The sequence below is a fragment of the Bufo bufo genome, chromosome 4, assembly GCF_905171765.1.
Source record: "Bufo bufo chromosome 4, aBufBuf1.1, whole genome shotgun sequence".
In the NCBI taxonomy this organism is placed as follows: Eukaryota; Metazoa; Chordata; class Amphibia; order Anura; family Bufonidae; genus Bufo; species Bufo bufo.
In genome coordinates, this window is record NC_053392.1 from 442,713,302 (window position 1) to 442,731,236 (window position 17,935).

The 17,935-nt window shown below is 42.1% G+C and overlaps 1 protein-coding gene across 1 annotated transcript in view; it reads left to right on the forward strand.

Annotated features, from left to right (window-relative positions):
- Positions 1–17,935, forward strand: part of IPCEF1 (interaction protein for cytohesin exchange factors 1) — a 382,557-nt gene that overhangs the window by 134,688 nt on the left and 229,934 nt on the right. The window contains exon 2 of the mRNA XM_040430126.1: positions 5,283–5,314. Within this exon, the coding sequence (XP_040286060.1) occupies positions 5,288–5,314 (27 nt within the window). The 5' untranslated portion in view covers positions 5,283–5,287. The remainder of the gene's footprint in view (positions 1–5,282; positions 5,315–17,935) is intronic.

Consider the following 17,935-nt stretch of genomic DNA (forward strand, 5'->3'; position numbering starts at 1 on the left):
CAGTGTCTCATCATCATCCACCTCATTAAACACTAATTGCCATTCCCCAGCGTCATATTCTTGTGACTCTGGATGCTCAAGAGGTTGGGAATTGGGGCACAAGATCTCAGGTCCCTCTTCAAGCGTGCTTGGCGAGAGGGCCAAATCAATTAATGGCGATGCAAGAGGTCCTCGGAATATCCGAGTGTGGGATCACTTGTTTGGCCAGACTATAAATGGTGGGAGGAAGGAGCATCAGGGTGAGGATTGTGTGGACCAGACTCCTGGCTGCTGAGACTGAACTTGGTGGAAGACAGGGTGGTGCTTAACTGACTGGAAGCACTATCTGCTGCAATCCAACCGACCACCTGCTCGCACTGGGCTGACTTCAAGAGTGGTCTCCTGCGCCGCCCTGCAAACTCGGACATGAAGCTAGGTAACTTAGATGATTGTTTTTCTTGTGCTCTGGCAGCAGGCACAGATTCAACGAGCCCAGGGCCACGGCCTCTGCGTGCACCATCAGCATCACGGCCACTTCCCCATCCCTTAATGCTCGCCTTCTTCATATTAAATGTTATATGTTATAAGGGACCGTTTATAAGAAAAATGTGGATAAATTATGGAAAAATATAATTGTTTTCACTAATATTTTTCCCAATATCTGGGCTTGACACACACACACACTATTGCAGCACAGATGTGACAATTCACTGCAGACACCGTTTATAGGAAAATTATGGATAAATTATGGAAAAAATATATTTGTTGTCAGTATTATTTTTCCCAATATCTGGGCCTGACACACACACACGCTATTGCAGCGCAGATGTGATAATTCACTGCAGACACAGTTTATAGGCAAAGTGTGGATACATTATGGAAAAAATATATTTGTTGTCAGTAATATTTTCCCAATATCTGGCCCTGACACACACACGCGCTATTGCAGAACAGATGTGACAATTCACTGCAGACACCGTTTATAGGCAAAGTGTGGATAAATTATGGAAAAAATATATTTGTTGTCAGTAATATTTTCCCCAATATCTGGCCCTGACAAACAGAAGGTATTGCAGCACAGATGTCACAAGTCACTGCAGACACCCTCCATCGAAAAAGTATTGCAAAATATGGAAAACAAATATTGCTAGCTATATTATATTGCTGCCAGCCTGCCACCACACACAATAGTCCCTAAAAGGGTCTTTAAAACGTTTTTCTATTGAATATATTGCGATCACACTCCCTACACTATCTGTCCCTTCCTAAGCGCAGCTCTCTCTGACTCACAATGAGCCGAACCTGCGTCATCGGGTGCTATATAGCACCCGATGACGCGTTCCGGCCAGCCAATCACTGTAATGCCAGTAGCCAACATGGCTACTGTCATTACAGTGAAAGCAGTACTTACCTGCATGTTTATTGGCTGCTTAGCAGCTGTGGAACGTGCTGGAAGGAGACACGAGCATGCTCGCTCAACACTAGAAGTTCCACGACTGCGTTCCACTGGACCAGAAAATACTACTCCGGCAGGCAGAAACTCCATGCGGTGCTAGCATTTAAGCCTTAGTGCTGGCGTTGGTCCAATACTACACCGTTCTGTACCAGCAGAGGAGCATGCCAGCCCCCTGTCTGCCAATGTAAGTATTTATTCGTCATACTGACGATATATCACAGTTATTGTAAGCAAACACAAGCATTTATTGCATTTGTCTGTATTTTCATATAGGGATCTTTGTCTTTGCTGAGCATCTTTTGGCCACACCTGGGCACACATTCTTGAATTATCATACCGGGGGGCAAGTACCCAAATATCATTTTAAGCTCCTCACATCTAACTATTTCCTATATTTGGATATATATTACCCCCTGATGAAACGCATTGGGGTGCAGGGATCATTACACTACCTTATACGTCCACTATAGAGTGTTTATAGGGTGGCTCAGGATAGGAACGAGGTCAGGGAGCCCCTACCTTCTGGGGGTATACCTGGGCTGAGGGCTCCTCTGACCTATACTTGATATCTGATGTTATGTTATACCATATAGGAATTTTTTGGTATTATATATTTTTTTTTCTTTTTCTAATGTGTTTCTAGCACTTGAATACATATATTTTTAAAAGAATCTTTAATAAAGGTTTGTTTTTTAGGATCACGCCCGTTTAGAGATATACATATATTGATTTGTCAGAATAGTAGTACTTGTAATTACACTGCCCTTCTGAGACAACAGACAGTGTAATGAACAAGAAGCAGTGCTCGCATGGAGCCTCTTCTTCAAAGAGCTGATAGGTGCGGGTCCCTGGTGTCGGACCCACGCCGATCGGATATTAGTGACCTATCCTGACGATAGGTCATCAATATACACTGCTCAAAAAAATAAAGGGAACACTTAAACAACACAATGTAACTCCAAGTCAATCACACTTCTGTGAAATCAAACTGTCCACTTAGGAAGCAACACTGAGTGACAATCAATTTCACATGCTGTTGTGCAAATGGGATAGACAACAGGTGGAAATTATAGGCAATTAGCAAGACACCCCCAATAAAGGAGTGGTTCTGCAGGTGGTAACTACAGACCACTTCTCAGTTCCTATGCTTCCTGGCTGATGTTTTAGTCACTTTTGAATGCTGGCGGTGCTTTCACTCTAGTGGTAGCATGAGACGGAGTCTACAACCCACACAAGTGGCTCAGGTAGTGCAGCTTATCCAGGATGGCACATCAATGCGATCTGTGGCAAGAAGGTTTGCTGTGTCTGTCAGCGTAGTGTCCAGAGCATGGAGGCGCTACCAGGAGACAGGCCAGTACATCAGGAGACGTGGAGGAGGCCGTAGGAGGGCAACTACCCAGCAGCAGGACCGCTACCTCCACCTTTGTGCAAGGAGGAACAGGAGGAGCACTGCCAGAGCCCTGCAAAATGACCTCCAGCAGGCCACAAATGTGCATGTGTCTGCTCAAACGGTCAGAAACAGACTCCATGAGTGTGATATGAGGGCCCGACGTCCACAGGTGGGGGTTGTGCTTACAACCCAACACCGTGCAGGACGTTTGGCATTTGCCAGAAAACACCAAGATTGGCAAATTCGCCACTGGCGCCCTGTGGTCTTCACAGATGAAAGCAGGTATACACTGAGCACATGTGACAGATGTGACAGAGTCTGGAGACGCCGTGGAGAACGTTCTGCTGCCTGCAACATCCTCCAGCATGACCGGTTTGGCATTGGGTCAGTAATGGTGTGAGGTGGCATTTCTTTGGAGGGCCGCACAGCCCTCCATGTGCTCGCCAGAGGTAGCCTGACTGCCATTAGGTACCGAGATGAGATCCTCAGACCCCTTGTGAGACCATATGCTGGTGCGGTTGGCCCTGGGTTCCTCCTAATGCAAGACAATGCTAGACCTCATGTGGCTGGAGTGTGTCAGCAGTTCCTGCAAGACAAAGGCATTGATGCTATGGACTGGCCCGCCCGTTCCCCAGACCTGAATCCAATTGAGCACATCTGGGACATCATGTCTCGCTCTGTCCACCAACGTCACGTTGCACCACAGACTGTCCAGGAGTTGGCAGATGCTTTAGTCCAGGTCTGGGAGGAGATCCCTCAGGAGACCGTCCGCCACCTCATCAGGAGCATGCACAGGCGTTGTAGGGAGGTCATACAGGCAAGTGGAGGCCACACACACTACTGAGCCTCATTTTGACTTGTTTTAAGGACATTACATCAAAGTTGGATCAGCCTGTAGTGTGTTTTTCCACTTTAATTTTGAGTGTGACTCCAAATCCAGACCTCCATGGGTTAAAAAAAATTTATTTCCATTTTTTTATTTTTGTGTGATTTTGTTGTCAGCACATTCAACTATGTAAAGAACAAAGTATTTCAGAAGAATATTTAATTACCTCAGATCTAGGATGTGCTATTTTTGTGTTCCCTTTATTTTTTTGAGCAGTGTACATGGCCTGCACAACTCCATTAAAGGTGTGGCTAGTTACCCGCAATGTGAATGCTGTTTTGCAGTTTTTAAACACCTTTGTTGAACATGCACTGATGCACAAAGTGAAGCAACATGTACGAATTCCATATAATGTGCAATGCGTGGTTCTAAATTATCTTAGTAGGTTAATTTGTTCCATTGACACTTTAATATTGATTTAAGATGTATGTTTTTGGCAAGACTTGATTGAAAGAGCCTGGATGGCCAAAGAATTTCCAAATAAATGAGGGATTATAAGAAAATATTATATAAAAGCAGGAATAATATAAAGCACTGGTTTGATATTTGGTCATGCTGGGACAATATTTAGATATTGCAAGGAATGGGGCCTATTCATGGTTTCGTCTTCTTTTTTTTTCCTCTTTATTCCTGCCTTCCCTCCCTCTCCCTCTTTTGGCAGGACAAAAAAATAAGAATAAGGCTACTTTTACATCTGCGTTTTCCTTTCCAGTTTTGAGATCTGGCAGAAGATCTCAAAACCGGAGGAAAACGCTTCCGTTTTGTCCCTATTTTCAACAAACCGGAATGGAGTGCACAAGAATGTATTCCGTTCCAATCTGTTGTGTTCCCATGCCAGACACAAAACCACTGAAATCAATGTTTTTGTGTGTGGCATGGGAAACTGAACATGCCAGATATGGCACCAAAAACCATGTAAGTCAATGGTGCCAAATCCATTCTGAATGGTTGCAGACAGTTTTATTATTCAAACGGATGTGTTTTGCTGTGATCCCATGCCGGAACTCAAAACCCAACAGCAAAAACGCAGATGTGAAAGTAGCCTAAATTGAGCTGCAAGGCATTATGGGCAATCTTATTTTCTTTGTATTCTGATATGTATGGCGGACACCATATTCGTGCAGGACAAATCCAACTTCAGATTCATTAGAAACTAGAATCTTTGGGAAAATCATAACAAATTTTATTAGTGCAGAATCGGTTTACTCATGTGGCCTGTCATTTTAGAACTATAGGGGGAGATTTACCATCTCCCGATGGCCACTGCAACAAATTTAACTTCTTTTATGCCAGTTTTCTGGCGTAACAGAAGCCAGAGATCTATGGTAGCTCAGAGCTACTGTACATTTCTGTGTAGGTGCACAGACTGCCAGAGGATGTCCCTCATTTATGACAAGAGATGTGCCCCATCATAAATGTGACACATTCTCTGACAGTGCAGGGAATATCAAGACCAGTGCAAAAAGTGCTGGTCTTGATAAATCTCTATAATAGTTAGAACCAAAAATACATACTGTTTTTAAATGACAAGTGTCATTTAAATTGATCCTGTTAATTGTGTTTCATTGCAGGTGTAATGATGGCTACTGAAGGAACCAAAGAGGTGAGCAACAGAATATTAAACTGATGTATACTACGGTATTTGTTTTACCGTTTTTCCATTGAAAATGTTTTCTCTGCTCAGTGCTGCCAAGAAGATGGTAATTTCTATCTGGAGTTTAATTATTATGACCAGAGGCGTAGCTAAAAGCCCATGGACCCTGATGCAAGAGTTCAACTTGGGCCCCCTTCCCCCAGTGCTTTGTGGCATGGGGCAGGGCAGCACATAGCTTTCCTGGTACCTGAGGCAAAAATTGAAATGACACCCCCCATGCCAAATTCTGGACCCGTCCCTCCAGCCAGAAGTGTAATTTGAACATTCTGGGCCCCAGTGCAAAATATATGACAGAGCCCTCCCAGCATGCACTTTCAGTGGCGTAGCGTGGGTTGCAAGCACCTGGGGCAAGCCATGTATTGCACCCCCCAACCTGTGGACACGCCCCTTTTTACAGATAATGTAGTAGTCCTATGTAACACCACAGATAATACAGTGATAACTCTCTGAGTACAGATAATGTAGTAGATGGGTGTGAGGCCCCAGAATTCAGAACACGCACAGTGTGACCTGAAGTCTGGGGCCAGGATGCAGCAGGGTGGGCCAAATTCTCAATCCACCCCCCAACCCTACCGTGAAACAAATATGTATTTGGACATTACACACATCACTACAATATATACAGTATAATACAGCACCACATACCTCATCCATCCAGTGACATCTCCTGTGATGTAGACTTTCCTCAACGTCTTCATTCGGAGATAAGACCGCAATGATACCTTCTTTCAGCTGTGTCTCATCTCTGCAGAGTTTTATTATTATTAGTTATTATTATTATTATAATAATATATAATGGCCCCCTCTGTATAATATAAATTGGCCCCCTCTGTATAATGTATAATGGCACCTCTGGAATATTAGGATATATAATGGGCTATTATATATCCTAATAATACGGAGGGGGCCATTATATATTATAATAATACGGGGGGGGGGGTATTATATATAATAATTATACAGGGGGCCATTATATTTTATAATTATACGGGGGGGGGGCATTATATATAATAATTATACAGGGGACCATTATATATTATACAGAGGGCCATTATATATTATACAGAGGAGCCATTATATATAATAATTATAATGGGGGGCCATTATATATTATACAGAGGGGCTATTATATATAATAATTATACTGGGGGCATTATATATTATACAGAGGGGCCATTATATATTATACAGAGGGGCCATTATATATAATAATTATACAGGGGGGCATTATATATTATACAGAGGGGCCATTATATATTATACAGAGGGGCCATTATATATAATAATTATAATGGGGGGCCATTATATATTATACAGAGGGGCCAATATATATAATAATTATACAGGGGGACCATTATATATTATACAGAGGGACCATTATATATTATAATTACCGGTATACAGAGGGCCATTATTAATGGGCCCTCTGTATAATTATAATATATAATGGTCCCTCTGTATAATATATAATGGCCCTTCTGTATAATATGTAATGGCCCCTCTGTATAATATATAATGGTCCCCCTGTATCATTATAATATAATGGCCCCTCTGTATAATATGTAATGGCCCTCATTCTTTCCCCCACCTCCATAGTGCCCCCAGTATGGCACCTAGGACTTACATAAAAAAATAAAAATAAACACTCACCTCTCTATCTCCTCTTGTAGCCTTTGCTCGGGTGTCCCGACGCAGGCGGTCAGGAAGACATCACCGTGCCGTCCTGCGCCGCGTCATCACGTCATCTCGCTAGACCCAGCGTAGGAGGTCACGGTGATGTAATCGCGATCTCCTGCGCTATTCTACTGCTTCATAGGCTTCAGGCCTGGCTTGAAGCTTATGAGGCAGAACAGAGGGGATGGGAGCCATAGTCTTCCATCACCCTCATTATACTGCCTGCTGCCTGGCGCCGCCTACAATTTGGCACCCGGGGCAACGGCCTCCCTGGACCCCCTGTGCACTATGCCACTGTGCACTTTCTATAAACTCCGGTGTCTTCTCATACGGCACAAGGGTCTTTGGGCCCCCTCAGGCTCCTGGGCCCGGTAGCGACTGCTACCTTTGCACCCCCTATAGCTATGCCACTGATCATGACACACAAAGGATATCGGGGGTTCTTTTCTTTCTTTTTTCATACTATATATACATTCACACGCCCGTATGTATTTTATGGTACGCAAAATGCAGACCCGCAAAAAATATGCATGATGTCCGTGTGATGTTCGTGTTGCATCCACTTTTTTTTGTAGACCCATTGTAACAATGCCTATTTTTGTCTGTTAAACGGACAAGAATAGGACATGTTCTGTCTTCTTTGCGGGGCTCAAATATGGACCTATGGATGCGGACATCACATGATGTTGAGCTGTATACATTTTTTGCGGCCCCACTGAAATGAATAGGTTCACATCCGATCCACAAACAATGCAGATCGAATGCGAGCAAAAATATGTTTGTGTGAATGAAGCCTTAATCACGTCTTTGAATTTTGGTCTTCATTAGGGCTCATGCACATGTCCATAGTTTTGGTGTACAGCCGATCTGCGTTTTTTGTGGATGGGATCCGGTCCCATTGATCTCAGCGTGCCCGCAAAAGATCTGGACAGCACAACCATTGTCACGGTCTCTCCCGTGACAAGGGTCAGAAGATCTAAGATGCACGTGATGTGATCTGACAGCCTCTTTGGTTTCACTTGTTTCTGTGTTGTTGCTGGTTATGACCACACCTCTTGTCTCAGGTGTAGCTTAAGTAGTCATTCCAACTCCTCTATTTAGTCTGGTCTCACCCATCATGCTATGCAGTTGATAGCTCCTTTCTGGTTATGGAAGTGCTGGTGTTTGGTTCTCCTCTGAGTTCCTGCTTGTCCGCGTACTTCGGAGTTAAGTGTGTTTTCCCTATTTCTTGTTTGTTGTATTCCCCTATCTTTTGGTATTAGGCCTGAGGGAGTCTCCTGTTCCTTCAGCTGGTTCCTTCAGTTCCTATCTTTTGTCCTGACACTATTTCCATGGCACTTTAGGGTCAGATAGGGCTCTAGATTTCTGCGTATGAACATTCCTACCATTGAGGTCTGTTCATACTGATAGTAGTCAGGGCTCGGTTTAGGGATTCACTAGGTGGTGACCTTTCTCCTTTCCCTAGTTTTTAGGCCTAGTACCTTTTCCCTTCCTTCCTGTGTTCGGTGTGGAGTTTACCACCCACACCGCGCCGTGACACCCATGTGCTGTCAGCATCCGTAAGTCCATTTGTGGCCACACAAAAAATAGAAAACTTCCTATTTTTATTTATTTTGTAGACAAGGATAAGACATTTTTGCAGGAGTAAAAAAAAATGGCGGCATGTACTCGGCTGGTATCTGCGTTTTACAGACCGCAAAACACGGTTGTGTGTATGAGCCCTTTGAGTCAAAGAAACACTAAGGGGGTCAATTATTATACCGAAATATGCCTATATTACGTGCATTTCAGGCGCAGATGGGGGTGCAACGATTAGTTGTGCTATCTGCGACTTTTCCCCACTCAGGCCAGGTCTAAAATTGTGGGCATGGTGTGGGTGGGGAATGGGACGGGGCAGCATTTACCATTTTCTATGCCTGTTTTAGGCCTAGCAAATGGTCTAAATGTAAGAAAGTTTGGAAGCTGTCCTACTTTTAGAACTGGTGCTGGATGCACCAAAGTTATGGACTGCGCCTCTTCATAACTTCGGCGGATCCCCCGCCAGCTATGGGGCTTTATTAAGACCGGCTTCTAAAATGCCAGTCTTAATAAATGTGCCCCTAAATTTTTAATTGGCAGCTGACAAAAAGAACTGCTATAATCATTAACACATATGGGATAAAAAAAAATTCTGTTATTTAATTCACATTATGCTGAAAGACATGAGAAACTGAAACATGGCCTAGAAGGAGGGTGAAGACTTCCTGTTATGCACAATTTTTAGCTTCTGTAAAATGGGTTTGTTTCACATCAAAAACGCACTGTTTATTTCTTAGCGACAGGAGAACAATTAATTTGTCTTATGTTTATCATTAAAAAGAGTCAAGAAAACAATTTTTTTTTATTAATAGCTAGAGCTCCACGAAATATTTCTTAGATTACCTGCACACAGGTGTGGGTGAACGCACATAAGATCCACACTAATTTCTGTACAGATTAATGTCAGTTTTGCAAAAACCCGCAATGTCTAACAGCTGTTTTTGATGTGGATTTGATGCAGTTTTGTTGTAGATCTTACCCTTCCATTGAAAAGGTTGAGGTCTGCAGCCAAATTTCACAAACATTATTGACATGCTATTAAATTTGACAAGGAATTTCCACACTGGAAAAATCCACAAAGTGTACATAAGATTGGTGTGATCTCCTAAACTTTGCTAGTATGGTAAGGGTGCCTTCACATCAAATCAAATTAAATTGAATGTATAACCCATAGCATGGCTCTATTGAGAAAGACAATATTAGCTTTTAATTAGTGTAGATAAAATACAAGGCCCAAAACAAACCAAGCTCCTTTTTAAAATAAAAATTATATAAAAAAGAGGAATGGTATTATCAGATCTAGTAGAATCTGGCTACCTTGTAAAATGAATACTGCAGGTGGGATCAGGAAGTGAAGATGAGTTTGACTTCCTATATCCTAAACATCCCATGGTGGTCACTTTTTAAAGTTTGGGTATTAATAATTGGTTACAGTGGCTCTACCGCCCTGAATCCACAGAATAGGTGCACTCTCCGCGACACCCTTCTGCCGATATAAAATAGCTATATAGGACAATAAATGGTATGGAGGGAACTCAAATATCCGTTGTTGCAAGTAAACATACAATATAGATATACCTGGAAATATTTATTCAATTCATATTTACAATAAAATCGGAATATACTTGAAAAAAAAAAATACACAAATGTACAAATTATAAAAATATTTAAAATCTAAAAAAATAATAATATAGAAAGATATAGAATAGGCATATGGATTATATTGATAATATTAATATGAGAAATATAATAAAAGAATGTTATAGAGAAAATGAATACACACCTCAATGTGTGTATACCATTCTTAAGAGAAAAACATGATTTGCAAGTATTTGTTTGTATCCTGTGGTATATATAGTTAAATCTGTGATTAAAACTAAATGTCAAATCAATATATGGTATATCATGGGTAGGAGAGCAAATCAGCATTTTTTAAATATATAGGAAAAGTATAAACAGTACCATATATATATAGACAAACAATGTACTTTCACATAGTCCCATAATTCCTATATGTCCAATTTCTTTAACACCATTCCCCTTATATGTCGCTTAATTTAAACTGACTGCTATATATTAGTACTGTATCAAAGATGGTGAGTGTCTTTTCTATATAGAAACGTAGTTAGTTGTTATAATTAATCCTTCAGAGTTATTGCTGGGCAGTTACTTGTCACAGTCTCCAATTGTTAGTGGTTAGTGTAATTTAGAAAGTTTGTTACATTACCAGTCTTTTATGTGACCAGGGAACTGTGTATCCAGAGTGGGAACGTATCGCTGTAGCTGCTGTGCTGTGTATGCCTCACTCCTTCGGCGTCCCACGTCTCTTGACCTGTCCTGTCCTCTTTTGACAAAACTTACAACAGGTGTTTGATCCATTAATCAAAATTTGCTGGTTCAATTAGAACTGTAATTCAAACAGTCCTCCTCATCATGCTGTTCACCTTTTGACATCATGAGACCAAGGCAACACCTAACAATTTATCAACAGTACCTCGCCATTACGAGTCTTCAAGCAGGATGTCACAGAGTGTCATCAGCAGGTTGCAACAGAGATACAGAGAGACTGGAAGAGTCATAGAAAGGCATAGAAGTGGGCGTCCTTCGGCCACATCCCACACTAATGGCTGCTTCATTGTGAACAATGCCCTGTGGAACCGGATGATGAATGCTACACAAATCCAGGCACATTTAAGGGGGGTGAGAGGCACCCAAGTGTCACATCAGACCATTAGAAACCGTTTACATCAGCGTGGTCTGCATGTTGGGTACCTGACCACACCACCAGGCACAGGCATCATGTCTTGCATGGGCCAGGGAGCATCTATGCTGGACGATGGACCAGTGAGCCTCAGTGCCTTGTATTTTATCTACACTAATTTAAAGATATTGTCTAAATATTTTCTTTCCCAGTAGAAGCATGCTCCTGGTTTTAGATTAGATGCAGACCCATTCATTTCAATGGGGTCGCAAGAAATGTCCGGTATCTATATTTTACAAGTTAGTGGACTGCAAAATACATATGTTCATGTGCATGAAGCCTTATATGTTATCTCTGTGTAGTCTCTACTTTTTGGCTCAAAATCACTGATGGAAGTCCCTGGTCAAACACTGAAGGAGTGAAAGAGGCCTCAGGCCTTGTTCACGTTTCCATTTTTCACTGATTATGCATTTTCCTTGGACATCTCATGTACCCATTGATTTTAATGTGTTTGTTGACACATCAGTATTTTTTACTGACCATGGGTTAGTGAAACAAATCACAAAGGCAAACATGCCAATTGCAGTATATGGCATCCATGTTTGGTCCGTTTTTCACTGACCACTGAATCTCCTTAAAGAGACCTTGCTTGCTGTGCTATACTATTTCCAGAACTCCCGTGTCCCTCAATGGTAGCTATTGAAGCAGCGAGCACCAGATCTCCGCTGTTTCCTAGCCAGCTTGTGGTCGTGACTGTCTCATCTAGCCTTCTTAATGATGAGATGAGACAACCCCTCTAAGAAATGTCTTTTTTTTTATATCACTCAACTATGAAAGGGGTTGTCTCACTTCAACAAGTGGCATTTATCATGTACTGTAGACAAAGTTAATACAAGGCCCTTACTAAAGTATTATTATTAGTGATTGTCCATATTGTCTCCTCTGCTGGATTGATTAATTTTTCCATCAAATTATACACTGCTCATTTCCATGGATACGACCACCCTGCAATCCAGCAGCACCATTCTATGTGCACTCCCGTGGTCCCAGCCACCAGAAGGGCCAGTGCTTATTCTTGTAATGTGCAAACTCAACCACTGCTGCTGGATTGCAGGGTGGTCATATCTGGATACGTGCAGTGTTTGTATAATACTATGGAAAAATAAATGAAGCCAGCAAAGGAGGCAATATGGACAATGACATTACAATAGTAAGTGCCTTGTATTAACTTTCTCTACATGATAAATCCCACTTTGAACCATTTTTGAACCCTACTCTGTGGAGTGTAGGGCTTATAGTGATCTTATAGACAAATACTTCCATCTCTGCTGTGGAGCTCCTTCAGTGTTTTTGTTGGTGTCTTTGTTGAATCTTTGATTAAGGCTCCATTTCACACGTCCGTAACGTGTTTTGCGGATCCACGGATTTGTAAAACACGGACACCGGCAATGTGCGTTCCGCATTTTACGGACCGCACATTGACGGCACTATTAGAATATGCCTATTCTTGTTGCGGACAAGAATAGGACATGTTCTATTTTTTTCGGGAACGGAATTGCGGACCCGGAAGTGCGGGTCCGCAATTCCGTATCCGGGCAGCACATCGTGCTGCCCCATGGAAATTAATGGGTCCGCTCTGGTGAGCGATGCAGGCTCCTGGCAGCTTTCCAAGGGCAGCGCTGTATAGTGGCAGTGCTTGGTATTGCAGCTCAACCCCACTAACTTTGCATGTGACAAAGATAATACACAGGGGGACCTTATTCAACAAATTATGTCATTTTTTAAGTTATTTGGTAGGACAGACCTTATTTGGGGGTTTCACAGCAGAAGCAGTGAATGTACACAGTATGCACAATAACATTTTAGTTTTTAATTACTGTATTTTTCACCCCATAAGACACACTTCCCCCCCCCCCCAAAGTGGGGGAAAAATTCCCCTGAGTCTTATGGGGCAAATACTAATGAAGCGCTTCCATTATCAAAGCGCTTCATTAGTACCGGAGGACCGGGAAGCGGTGAAGGCTCTGTACTCATCGCTTCCTGGTCCTCGGCTCGGCTATCGGCTGTGCAGGGCTGCGCACAGCGTGAGAGCGCTCTGTGACCTCACACTGTGCGCCGCGATACACAGCCGATAGCAGGATGAAGAGGATCGCAATGGTGAGGAGCGGTGGCGTCCAGGAGCAGGAGAGGTAAGTGTTTTTATTTTATTTTATTTGCAATGGGGGCTGATGGCTGACATATAGGGGTTGATATATGGGGCTGATGGCTGAAATATGGGGGCTGACATATAGGGGCTGATATATGGGGCTGATGGCTGAATATATGGGGCTGATGGCTGACATATAGGGGCTGATGGCTGACATATGGGGGCTGTTGGCTGTCATATGGAGGCTGCTGGCTGACATATGGGGGCTGATAGATGGCTGACATATGGGGGCTGATAGATGGCTGAAGGTTGGGGGGTTGATCTGAGTTCGTACCGAACTTTAGGATTTTTGGACCCCGAACCCGAACTTTTCAGTAAATGTTCGGGTTCAAGTTCGGGGTTCGACAAGTTAATGGCGCTTTTTGAAAGGCTGCAGAGCAGCCAATCAAAAAGCGTTTAACTCGTGTGCCTTCTAATGGCATGGCTGTGATTGGCCAGTGCAGCATGTGACCCAGCCTCTATATAAGCTGGAGTCACGTAGCGCTGCACGTCACTCTGCTCTTACTAGTGTAGGGATAGGGTGCTGCTGCTGTGAGGGAGAGAATATGAAAGAATCTGTTATCAGAAGTGCTTGTTAACTCAGCGATCTACAGCGATTTTGTTTTGTGGGTGCAGTGCACAATCTTTTTACCCTGCCCTGAGCCCAGTGACACATAAAAATAACTTTTATCCGTCTGTTAGTTAGGTGGGCGTCGGCGGCCATTTTGTGAAAGTTCAGTGTACCAGCACAGTATATGTGCATTTGTGACAGTCAAATACAAGGTTTAAATACTGCAGTTATATTCTGGGTTTAAAAAAACACCAATTTTTTGCAAGATAATACATTTTGGGTCCTTTGCTGAATTTGTGACAGTCAAATACAAACTTCAAATACTGCAGTTATATTCTGGGTTTAAAAAAACACCCATTTTTTTCAAGAACCTACATCTGGGGCCTTTGCTGCATTTGTCACAGTGAAATACAAGCTTTAAATACTGCAATTATATTCCGGGTTTAAAAAAAACACCCATTTTTTGCAAGACCCTACATCTGGGGCATTTGCTGCATTTGTCACAGTGAAATACAAGCTTTAACCCCTTAAGGACCGGGCTCATTTTCACCTTAAGGACCAGGCCATTTTTTGGAAATCTGACCAGTGTCACTTTAAGTGCTAATAACTTTAAAACGCTTTGACTTATCCAGGCCATTCTGAGATTGTTTTTTCGTCACATATTGTACTTCATGACACTGGTAAAATGAAGTCAAAAAAATTATTTTTTTTGCACAAAAAAATACCTAATTTACCAAAAATTTGGAAAAATTTGCAAATTTCAAAGTTTCAGTTTCTCTACTTCTGTAATACATAGTAATACCCCAAAAAATTGTGATGACTTTACATTCCCCATATGTCTACTTCATGCTTGAATTGTTTTGGGAATGATATTTTATTTTTTGGGGATGTTATAAGGCTTAGAAGTTTAGAAGCAAATCTTGAAATTTTTCCGAAATTTACAAAAACTCAATTTTTAGGGACCAGTTCAGGTTTGAAGTCACTTTGCGAGGCTTACATAATAGAAACCACCCAAAAATGACCCCATCTAAGAAACTACACCCCTCAAGGTATTCAAAACTGATTTTGCATACATTGTTAACCCTTTAGGTGTTGCACAAGAGTTATTGGCAAATGGGGAGGAAATTTGAGAATTTGATTTTTTTGTCTAATTTTTCATTTTAACCCATTTTTTCCACTAACAAAGCAAGGGTTAACAGCCAAACAAGACAGTATCTTTATTGCCCTGACTCTGCTGTTTACAGAAACACCCAATATGTGGCCGTAAACTACTGTACGGCCTCACAGCGGGGCGTAGAGTGAAAGGTGCGCTGTTTGGTTTTTGGTAGGCTGATTTTTATGGACTGGTTTATTTACACCATGTCCCATTTGAAGCCCCCTGATGCACCCCTAGAGGAGAAACTCCCTAAAAGTGACCCCATCTAAGAAACTACACCCCTCAAGGTATTCAAAACTGATTTTACATACGTCGTTAACACTTTAGGTGTTGCACAAGAGTTATTGGCAAATGGAGATGAAATTTGAGAATTTCATTTTTTTGCCTAATTTTCAATTTTAACCCATTTTTTTCACTAACAAAGCAAGGGTTAACAGCCAAACATGACTGTATCTTTATTGCCCTGACTCTGCCATTTACAGAAACACCCAATATGTGGCCGTAAACTACTGTACGGTCACACAGCGGGGCGTAGAGTGAAAGGTGCGCCGACTGTTTTTTTGACACCATGTCCCATTTGAAGCCCCCCTGATGCACCCCTAGAGTAGAAACTCCATAAAAGTGACCCCATCTAAGAAACTACACCCCTCAAGGTATTCAAAACTGATTTTACAAACTTTGTTAACCCTTTAGGTGTTGCACAAGATTTAATGGAAAATAGAGACACAATTTCAAAATTTCACATTTTTGGCAGATTTTCCATTTTAATATTTTTTTTCCAGTTACAAAGCAAGGGTTAACAGCCAAACAAAACTCATTATTTATGGCCCTGATTCTGTAGTTTACAGAAACACCCCATATGTGGTCGTAAACCGCTGTACGGGCACACGGCAGGGCGCAGAAGGAAAGGAATGCCATACGGTTTTTGGAAGGCAGGTTTTGCTGGACTGTTTTTTTGACACCATGTCCCATTTGAAGCCCCCCTGATGCACCCCTAGAGTAGAAACTCCAGAAAAGTGACCCCATTTTAGAAACTACGGGATAGGGTGGCAGTATTGTTGGTACTAGTTTAGGGTACATATGATTTTTGGTTGCTCTATATTACACTTTTTGTGCGGCAAGGTAACAAGAATTAGCTTTTTTGGCACCGTTTTTTTTTTTTGTTATTTACAACATTCATCTGACAGGTTAGATCATGTGGTAATTTCATAGAGCAGGTTGTCACGGACGCGGCGATACCTAATATGTATTACATTTTTTTAATTTATGTAAGTTTTACCCAATGATTTCATTTTTAAAACAAAAAAAAGTTTTAGTGTCTCCATAGTCTAAGAGTCATAGTTTTTCAGTTTTTGGGCGATTATCTTAAGTAGGGTCTCATTTTTTGCGGGAGGAGATGACGGTTTGATTGGCACTATTTTGGGGTGCATATGACTTTTTGATCGCTTGCTATTACACTTTTTGTGATGTAAGATGACAAAAAATTGCTTTTTTTACACAGTTTTTTTTTTTTTTTTTTTACGGTGGTCACCTGAGAGGTTAGGTCATGTGATATTTTTATAGAGTCGGTCGATACGGACGCGGCAATACCTAATATGTATACTTTTTTTTTATTTATGTAAGTTTTACACAATGATTTCATTTTTGAAACAAAAAAAATTATGTTTTAGTGTCTCCATAGTCTAAGAGCCATAGTTTTTTCAGTTTTTGGGTGATTATCTTAAGTAGGGTCTCATTTTTTGCGGGATGAGATGACGGTTTGATTGCTACAATTTTGGCGTACATGCGACTTTTTTGATCACTTTTATTACCTTTTTTTGGGAAGTAAGGTGAGCAAAATTTCAATTTCATCATAGTTTTTTATTTTTTATTTTTATGGCGTTCACCGTTCGGGTAAAGTAACATGACCGTTTTATAGATCAGGTCGTTACGGACGCGGCGATACCAAACATGTGTAGGGAATGTTATTTTTTTAATTTTTAATCAGTGATAAATGTGTTTTTGGATTTTTACTTTTTTTTCACTTTTTTTCACTTTTTTTTTTACCCAGATCCACTTGGTTCTTGAAGATCCAGTGGGTCTGATGTCTGTATAATACAGTACAGTACAATATATATTGTTCTGTACTGTATTTTACTTACACTGAACAGATCTATGCTTTCAGCACAGATCTGTTCAGCACCATGGACAGCAGGACGCCTGAGAGGCGTCCTGTTGCCATGGGAACCTTCCCCGTCTGCTCAGAACTTCGCAGACGGGGAAGGGTAAGGATGGGATCTGGCGGGGGGCTGTCTGGGAGCTCTCTCCCTCTCCATCGGGGGGCTGCAAAGGCACAGCAGCCCCCCGATCGGAGAGGGAGGGAGCTCCCTCTTACTGTTAACTTTTTCCATACAGCGGTCCGTACGGACCGCTGTATGGAAAGGGTTAAACGGCTGACATCGCATCACCGATGTCAGCCGTTTATACCAGGGTGTCAGCAATGTGCTGGCACCCTGGTATACCCACTCTACACCAACGATTATTCAATGGGAGGCGGGCGGGGGATCGCGATCCCGCCTGCCGCACCGCCCGCCTCCCGCACCGCCCCCACCGCCCGCAACACCCCCCCTGCACCTCCCACCGGGCTAAAATCATTCAGAGGTGCAGGGGGGGGTGATAAAAATATATTTTCGGCACACTAAAGTTTCTGATCGCCGCGGTCAGGG